This window comes from Solea solea, chromosome 4 (assembly GCF_958295425.1).
Source record: "Solea solea chromosome 4, fSolSol10.1, whole genome shotgun sequence".
NCBI lineage: Eukaryota > Metazoa > Chordata > Actinopteri > Pleuronectiformes > Soleidae > Solea > Solea solea.
Window position 1 is genome coordinate 23,375,134 of NC_081137.1, and position 9,998 is coordinate 23,385,131.

A 9,998-nucleotide genomic window follows, 5' to 3' on the forward strand; every position below is an offset into this window, starting at 1 on the left:
CATAAATTTTAATTTGTTTAATGCCTGAAGTAAAGCCCTCACTCAATACTGATTAGGCCTAAATTTAATTCTTCACCCAAGGTGCAATACAACGGAGAAGTGATTTAAATGGAAATTTGCTTATTCCATTTTAAGCACTTCTACGAGACCGGTGATTTAAATTTACCTCAGAGTTAACAGGTAATTCACAATCGCATGACTCAGCCACAGATTTCCACACCCGGATATTTACTGTTTTTTGGTGGTGGATGCTCTAAAGTACTACTAAAGTACTGCTAAAGTACTGCCTATTGACTCCTTCTTTCTTTTTCACTATATCAGCAAAAGGAGAGTTTGATGCACTTGCGAAGCAGCCCGGACAAGGTTAAATCGAAAGGCAAACATCCAAGGACTACAGAGCAATTACAGAATCAAATGTCAGTGGAGAGAGACGGCAAACACAGCTCAGCTCGCCGGCCGATGCTTGTGATGCTTGTGATGCTTGTGATGCTTCCAAGCTGTTTTTACACAGCTGTTGAGCACAATGTCACCTATGACTGCTGTGTGATTCTAACTGATGATGTGATTTGTCCGACCACGACGAAGACCAGAGTCTCTTTGTTTGTCTGCATGCAGCTGGAATAAATGAATATTATTATTTTTTCACCTGAAGACAGAGAGCCGGTGGGTGTCTGCTGTGTTTAATATCGAGCAACCCATCTGGGATCCTGTTTTTAGATTAGAGCAGTATTAAGATAAGTTTAATATAAAAAGCAGATGGAGAACACAATCAGGCACAAAGTCTCACTCAGACAGTGAACGATATTAGTTTCTGGAAATTCCTAGGCAACTACATCTCTGTTTTCCACGGTGATTTTATTATATAATATATTTCTGCCTTTGTACTCAAGAGAGGGCTTTTGTGCAAGCGTATAGTGGATGTGGAGGCTTTTGTGTAACCACACTGCCCCCTGTTGAAACACCAGCGTCACACGTGCTCCTCCGACTGCAGAGCAGGGCAAACAAACAGCTTTCCATCACAGAGTAGTTCACAAAATCCAAATGAATGAAGATGATGGAATGAGAGCAACGATGGAAAGCGTACACAGTTGTACTGAGCAAATAAAACAACCTATTATATGACATGTTATGATATAAATGCAGACTACTTACCTTAGAGTGCCTGTTTATCTTCCCTAAATTGTCATTTAATGTCTGTTTTCTGTGCATTTTCTTGCATAAATGAACGACATGCTTATCCGTGTAGTATTCTGATTGATTTGTGATGTTGATGTTCACTGTTTTTATCAGACACATGAAATTGACTGCGCTGTCCTCGCTCTTATTATTAGTTTTATTAGTTTCCTTCATCTTCAGTGTGTTCTGTTATTCTGATAATGACGGGCAAAGCGTAGTTGGGTGAGCAGTTCAATGTTGAATTTTTGATGATAAAAACATGACTTGGTTAGAGGGGATGCTGTTGAATAATAATAATAAAGTGTCACTTCTAACATCATGTGAACAGGGCTCTGTCTCCCTCCAGTGGTAGATGGGTATATATACCTATGTTATGTATAGCTCTTTAAAAAAAAAAAAAATGCTGGATATTAATTATTAGTGTGTCAGCTGGCAGGAAGTCAGCTGACACGCCTGAGATGATTCCAGCAGTAATTTTTATGGCCAACTTCCAGTCACTCTTCCTGTATCTGCATTAAGGAGTCAATAAGTGCAGAACACACAATCTGCTCCGTCGGCCAGGAAACATCTGCTAATCTGCTTAAATTGTTTTACGGTACTTATGCAACAGATGCTCGCGGCAGAGCTGGAGGCCAAGATATTTAACATTGCTGCAGTGTCCCATAAACATCCTCCTTTATAACAAATGGATTCAAACTGGGTTAGAGGTCAGATGTGTAAGAATTAGCGACATCTAATGGTGCGTCTGCAGAAGGACTCTCATGTAAACTTCTCTGCCGTTTAATCCTCCTGTGGGTTAATGTGAGCTTTGCTGTTAACTTAAGATAAGATAGTAAAGTCCTTTACTTGTCCCGCAGTGGGGAATTTTACATTGTTACAGCAGCATAAAGATAATAAATAATAAACATGCATTACCAAAGACAGAAGACGATAAACAAAATTGTTAAAATAGAATGTAGAATGTACATTATACACCGTTTGCAGAATATTAACAGTATGGACTTGATATTTACAGTATAAATAAACAAAGGTTCAATATGGGAAAGTATAAAAGTATGTTGCACTTGTGTAAATAGTGCAAAACAAGCAAGTTGACAAAGAACTTATGTAATACTCTGGGTATTTTTTATTTTAAAGTACTTTTAAATGAACTGATGCCAAAACTGTGCGATAACATTTGACATTTGAAACTTTCTGGAAAAACAAAATTGTTCTAAAAATCAAAAGCAGGGAAAGTCATTAGAACACAATCATGGAACTATACTCGAGGACAGTCGAGAGTCTGAAGCAAAGGGATGAAAGACAGACAGATTTGTAGCACGGGTCGCTGTTGTCAGAACATGGCGTCCAAAAGAGACACTCTGTGAAGATCTCAGCAGATCTCTGTGGACTCAGGAGTTCACACACACATGCAAGTTTGTCTGAGCTGATGCTGAGACAGCGACAGAGCTGGAGAGGGGAGGAGAGGAGGAGAGGAGGAGAGAGGGGCCTCAAAGGATAAAGAGGAGAGAAAAAAACATCTAATTTAGCCCGGAGTGCAGTGATCAAAGTCAGAGATCAGAAGTGACTCTGGAAACATAATGTGCTCAGCCGAGTGAACAAAGCATTCCTGACAGGACAGAGTTGGTTCAGGGTTGACATTGATTTACGGTGCTGCTGTGCAGAGTGTTCTCTGTCGCCATGTTTGTGACTTTGGAACTTTGGAACTTGTAACCCATGGGGAGCGAGGACAGTTTGGGAACGTGAAGACTTTTTTTTGGCTGATCTTCATGTTCTTAAAGACTTGGTTCTATAGGGTCAGGGTTAAAATGAACGTGTGTGTGTGTGTGTGTGTGTGTGTGGTTTGATGCTCAAACTACCACTGAAACATCAAACTAAACATGTAGTCCTCCTCTTGAAGTCACTCCACCCCCAGGCTCTGTAGCATGTTTTTATCCAACTTTGCTCCCTCGTGAACATACTGTCGTGCTGGCAAATGTCTACACGTGAATTCCTTTTGAATAATTCAGTGTTTAATGGTCTTTATCGTTAGCATTTCATAAAGATATGTGCATATTTGAAGAAAAACAACATTTATGCAGGATGTTGCTGTGTCACTCTGAAAAAGATGCATCCAGGACATTAACTGACACTTCTTCACTGTGTGGTCTATGATTAATAGGGGGTGGGAATCATGAGATATCTCACGATCGATATAATGACATTTGCGATACAACAAATCTTTGATAATCAATATATTGTAAGACAAGCACGATACATCACGATATCTGTTTAACTGAAGAAAACAAAACGTTACCGTGAAAAGTTAAAAGTTAGTTCAAGTAAGTCGGCTGTGCAGCCTGCAGACACTTTACATGACATAGTTCATGTATAAGGCACAGTAAGGGTAGTGTAATATTAGCGGACATCTCTGTTGCCACAAACAGGGGGAGCAAATATTCAGAACTGTGCTGTTACATTGCAGAGTTTGGTCTTTTTATGGGATTCACTAAATACAGAGTCCTCAGTAACAAACTTGCTTGAAGAAAACATTTGGAACCAAAAAGCATTTATAAACCGTTTATTTTTCACCTGGCTCGAGGCAGCGATGTTAAAAACACTGAAAAAACAGATCTGAAACAGATGCTTATGTTGCCACAGCGTGTACTATTGGGCCACCGCTTTACTCCCAAAACCATGAATATCAACAGTTTACGTGGAATAAAAATACACACGTTACCGTGCAAAGACATGATAAAAGAAATAAGGAGAGGCAGTGAACGAGCATGATACTGTGTATCAGACACAGTTCAGATTACAAGGAATCAGACATTTGTGCAGAAACCATGAGATGCTCAAGAACAAGGACAGAGATATGAGATGATCTGGGCTTTAGAACGTCTGATATTAACCCTCATCTTCGTCATCTCACCGAGTACAGTGAGTGATTTCATACAGTCACTGTGTTCCCAGCGGCTGTAACACTGTATGCTGTAACACGTTATGACCCTGGCTCACACGCATTAGTCAACACTTTTATCAGGCAGCTGCATGAGGTGACTCAGGGTGAGGAGAGAGAGAACACTGCGTGTCTGTTGCCTGCGTGGTTTTTAGGAACTGTGCTGTGTGGACGGAGCGAGGCCTGACTAACGCGTCTGTTTTCAGGCAGAATCCAAAAATATCAGGTTTGAACAGGGCGGAGGAGACGCTGCCAGGAATTTTAAACAACAACAACAACAACAACAACAAGGAGCTCTGAGGAATAAATGAAAACGGCAGAAAATAGAACAGGAAACACGTCAACACTGTTGTGTGATACGTGATAAGTGAACAGAGCAGGATAAACTTGGCAGATGACACATTTGCTACAGATTATGTTGAACAAAAAAACAACAAACCACTCATTTCTGAGGGAGGATTGCAACAGTTGCCTGTGTCGTAATCTCACACATGAGGTTTGGATTCATTATCGGTGCAGATGGTTCTGTTTTTTTGTAGCCTTTAAATACGAGCCTACATACAGTGTACACTGTAATTATTTTAAATGATTAATTATTCAATTATACTAGCCCCCCAACAGTGTGCTATATAGACCCTCATTTAAAAACCACTGTGTTAGAGGAAGCACAATTTAAGGAAAGATCAGTAATAAACCCAAACCTCAGCAATTCTTTATCTTTAATGCTTAAAATGAAAATCTGAATTGAAGTTTCTTGGCTCTCTGCCTGTCGATGGTATCGACCTGCTTCAGCTGTTCAGCCTCTTTTGATGTTATCAATTATTTTCTCATGAACTACTGTTTGATTTGAGCAATTGAATGGACCCAAGATTATTTTCAGATTATGATTTTTTTGTTGTTATTTTGTAAGATTGTGTGATTGTATGATGAGACTGCAGATTGTAAGGCTGTTGTTCTTTTTCATTTGCATATTAAATTCCTCTGTAACTGCATACAAAACACATGTTTAATCTGTTTATGTTTGCCTGTTTTCTACTTTCACTTTTACTTTGACTTTTTCTACAACATGATGGTCCACCCACTTCTGAACTGACCCACCCCAACAAAGACATTTCTGCCTGTGCCTCTGCTCTGTGGGCAACACACAAAACACATATTATTTGCTTATATTTAAGAGTTGTGCAACAAATGACTAACAAACAGTCACCAGAGGTTGACAAGGAGCAAGTAATGAGTGCACAATGTCAATAAAAACAGTAAATCCAGACAGACTATCACTACAGACAGACAGTGTTAGGCTGATGAATGAATGAATTAACGCACAGAAGATTATAAATGTGTGTAAATAAGTGAGTGAATGTGTGAGGATGACTGATAGTCTTCCATTTCCAGTGAAAACTCGACCATTTTGTGTGACGGGTCCCGTATGTCTGACCCACTAACACATTTCTATGGATTAGACGCGGAGTGACGTCACAGGGGGAGGAGCCGGGGGGGCGTTGAAAACAGACGCTGCCTCCAATCCTCTCAGATTTTTTTTTTAATTTCGTGCTTCCTGTCTCTTCCTTGTTTTGCGCTCAATTCTCTGCCTTTCGCACACTTAACGCAAACACTGCGCGCCTTTTAAAACACTCTTTTGTAGTAGAATGCGGCTTCTTTGCGAATATTCGTCGCAAAACACCTTTTGTTCCGAGCTCGTTTCCTCCGACAGGATCCCGCTGCTCGTCGTTTGTTGTTTTCCAGTAAACATGGATCACGTTTAGGTGAGAAACAGCCGTTTAAATGCCCCTGTCGTCGAGGAGATACACTGCGTTTGAAAACAAAGAGGTAAGACAGAGGAGGAAGAAGAAGCACAGAGGAAGAGGAGAATGTGTTTGTGTGTGTGTGTGTGTGTGTGTCTCCTGCACAGTTGTTGCAGCAGCTGCAGCTGCAGCTCGTTATCCCGCTCAGACTCTGTCTCTGTGTCTGTGTTTCACACACACACAATCTCACACAACAGTGATTTCAACTTTTGCAGTTTGCATCCACGTCTGCTTTATTTATTTATTTATGTTTATCTCTGTAAAAGTCTGGGAACATGGCGTCGCCAGTTTCCTGCTGCAGAATATTTGGCTCCTGCTTCTGCACACAAGCTGAACAACAACAACAGTGTCTCATGTTGTTGTTGTTGTTGTTGTACTACAGGCGCCAAACGCCGACCCAGTAAAGGACTGTGAGACCTTTTTAGGGAGACGTTGCACTTTCATGATGATGAAATGTGTTTTTATGATTATTTTTCCATGTGAAAGTAAAAGTAAACGATGAGTGGAAGAAATGGGCATAATGTTTTGTTTTTGTCTGAACTTTTGCTTGTTGTGGCATCAAAAAAAAGGGCTAATCTAATCTAATCCAGCACCCAAGGTTGCTCAGTTTCCCACAGATACACTTTCCTATCTCACATACTATTTAAGCTTATCATTATACCCAGAGGTTGTTATCAAGAGTCCATTGTTTGCTTTCTGAATTCTGCTCACAAACACAAGCAGAGGTGATAGAATGATGTCATCATGACACTTGGACTGTTGTTCTTTTTGTCTGAGCTCCAACACAACAATCTGTCTTCACTTCTCTTCCTCCTCCTCTTCCTCCTCCAGGTGTGTGTGCCCTGGGTGCAGCCTGGCCTGTGCTGTGGTGGCGATGAAGAATCCAGGAGCAGCTGGGAGCCGTCGGCTGATCGCCTTGCTGGAGGGCGCCTTGGTCAGAGAGGCCCGCTTCTGGAAGGTGCCTGTCTTCAAGAACGGATGCATGCAGGTGAGACGCGAGTAGAGTGGATGGTTGTTTGTCTCCGTGTGGCCCCGTGATGGACTGCCGACCTGTCCGGGGTGTACCGTACTTTTGGGGATGAATCCCTTCAGCCTGGCGATCTCCACAGATCCTTGGTCACTTGTGTTTTAACCGATCTCCCGTCGTTTCCTTTGACCGCTCAGGGCGCTGATATCTCTTCGTCCCAACACCAAGAAATGATCCTCTGGCTCGGAGAAATGAGCAGACTGTTCCAGTTCTGTCCTGAGACGTTTGCACTAGGAGTCTGTGTTCTCAACCGCCTGCTGTCCACGGTCAAGGTAGACGCCCGCTGTCCAGTGTCTTCTTTTACCTCTGGCTCTGACTGTAAAGTGCTTCCACAACATTATTCTCTGCCATTCACACGTCTTCTTTTTAAAGGCATAAAGGAGCAGCTGCTTTGTCACAGGGTGAACTCGATTATCGTGGCAGATCTGTTAATCCTCTGCAACCTAGAAAAAAACACAAGCACTATAAATGTCCCATTAAAATCCTATTAATGCAGAGAGATTAAAGCCTTAAATGCGCTTGCTTCCCGAATCCACTTACCGATTTAAGTTAAAATCTGCGAAAGCAGCCAGAAGAAAGCAGTTTCTCTGATGTTTGCTCTCAAGTTAACTTTTTTTAATTTCTTAACAGGCCCAACCAAAATACCTGAAGTGCATCGCTTTTACCTCGCTCGTCCTCGCTGCCAAAATCAATGAAGAAGATGAGGTGAGATCACATTTAAAAGAAAATAAAGAAAATAAAGAAAGAGCACACTTTCAGTTCAATGCTATTTGAAAACAGTGTGTTTATTTGCGTCCCGTCTGTGTTTGAACAGGTGATCGGTTCTGTCAGAGACCTGGTCGCGCAGAGCGGCTGCAACTTTTCAACGGCGGAGATTCTTCGCATGGAGAGGATCATTCTAGACAAGCTGCACTGGGACCTGTACACCGCCACACCGGTCGACTTCATTCACATAGTAAGTTAGACTTCAGCAGACAGACAGGCAAACATGTTTTTCTTTTTTTAAACTGGACCTGAAGCCTCTGAGATCCTGGTCTTGCCTAAAACACAGTAGTACAAAAGCACACGTCATGCTTGCATCAAGGTGGCGTTAACACACACACACATACCCTCGCTCACCGCTCCTCCTCCTCCTCCTCCCCCCTCAGTAAAGAATTGGTCCTAGTAGAGATTGTGCATTTATCCAATTTTGACTTTGTGCCCTTTTTAATGATTATAAAATCCACAGTATGTCCTTCTCCTTTTTTAATAAACACTGGAGCATGAATGAAACAGAAAATCACTTCTAATGATAAAATCAAAGATTAGCTGTCGATTCACATCTGTTGCAGCTCGACTGCTGTTTCATGTCTAATCTAATGGAATAAATAAGAACTTATATTTAAATCTTATGTTTGGCCGTTTCTTTGTGAATAATTGGAATACGGAGGACGGCGAGGAATGCTAGAAGCAAAAAAAGAGACATCGAAGGAGAACATAACCCTGATAATAACCGCCTTTAGTCATGTCTTGGTCTAAATGCAGTGGTCGAGGTCGGCCCTATTCTCATAGTCACTTTATTTAGGACCATATTGCGTGAGACAAAGTTATATAATTGGCAAATCGTCCCAATTTGGCATAAAAGCAGCAGACACGACTTCATACAAGGTGTCAATAGAGCCGTACGAGCCATATTAATGCTGCATTTGCAAGCTGCCCAGCAAAATAACAGGCGTGCTGCACGTCAGGCCAAGGCACTTCTAACTGTCACCCTCGGGCCCGCGACGAGACCCAAACCCTGCTGCCACCGGAGGTAACGACGCTATCAAACTTCAACAAGTAAAACAAATGGACCTTTTTATCCATAAACGTCTGGATTGTGGGGCCGTAACGAAAATCACAAGTTTATGGCACAATATTGTTTCCTGGTGTAAGCGTTCACCGTCTCGCCTGTGGCTGCCGTCCACAGAATAAACCGCCAACAGTCACACGCGCGTAAACTTCAACCATCTGGGCTGTGTACATAACAGCGGGTCAACCACGATGTAATGACTTGAATGTCGGTATTTAAATTGCAAAGGGCTACAGGGGTATGAATGTTCTCTGCAGTGCATCCAAAACAATATTCTCATGTGTAAAGTGTGGTTTTCTGGGTGAAATGTCTTAAAATGAGTCGTAAAAACAAAAGTTTCCATTTGAAAAACTACAAACGAGATGAAAGGAAATGAATGCCGGAGCCATAATTGTTGCTGACATAAATAACACACTGTAGAAGATTACTAATCTTAAATATTCCCAGTAGAATTGTGAGAGGCCTTGTTGTAAATCAATAATAATAAATAATAGATTTGTTATGGCATTGAAAGTGTAGGTTTTTCTTAAAGCCACAAACCATCAATTGTTACCTGAAAGGATTTGGCACATTTAACTGCACTGATTCAGAGGAAAATGGCACTTTTACCTTTTCTTTAAAGTTTGACTGACACTGGTGTGAAAGGTTTCCTATAATTGTCCGAGCACTTCACTATAAGTCGTACAAAAATCCAAGAGTTTTTAAAATAAAGAGACAAAGGTGTATAAATAATAAAAGATATAATAAAATAAAGACTCTCTTTATATTCTCCAAATAAATACTTTGTCAAATAAATATTCTAACTATACTGTTCTTAATTACACGAGTTCCCCCCTCCTCTGCGTTCCCATTGATAAATAGTAGAATTCTTCATTGTCTATAAAACAGCGATTCACACAGACTCTGCACAATGACACGTTGATATGAATAAACAGGATTTACAGCAACGCCTCGTCACTTCGTCTCAACATCTTATTCTAAAACACCCACGTGAACGAACCTCAGGAACCTTCACCTTTACAGTGTTCCACTCTGAAAATCACTTACCCTGAACTACACGGGGGGGAAAACAACTGCCACATCGCTGAAACCACCCGGCAGCTGCCACTTCCTTTTTAAAGAAGCCATGGCTTGTTTGAGATGAACAAAGCAAAAAAAAAACAATGCACATTTCATTGTTTAACTATAACTTAAAGTCAGTTTTAAATGGACTCCCCCTCAGGT

The 9,998-nt window shown here is 41.2% G+C and overlaps 1 protein-coding gene across 1 annotated transcript; it reads left to right on the forward strand.

Annotated features, from left to right (window-relative positions):
* The first annotated feature begins 5,607 nt into the window (after positions 1–5,607).
* Positions 5,608–9,281, forward strand: ccni2 (cyclin I family, member 2). Its single transcript, XM_058627037.1, has 5 exons — positions 5,608–5,941; positions 6,748–6,904; positions 7,081–7,215; positions 7,574–7,648; positions 7,758–9,281. Exons 2-5 carry the CDS (start codon positions 6,791–6,793, stop codon positions 7,905–7,907), a joined length of 474 nt encoding a protein of 157 aa, XP_058483020.1. The 5' UTR covers positions 5,608–5,941; positions 6,748–6,790; the 3' UTR covers positions 7,908–9,281.
* The last annotated feature ends 717 nt before the right edge of the window (positions 9,282–9,998 follow it).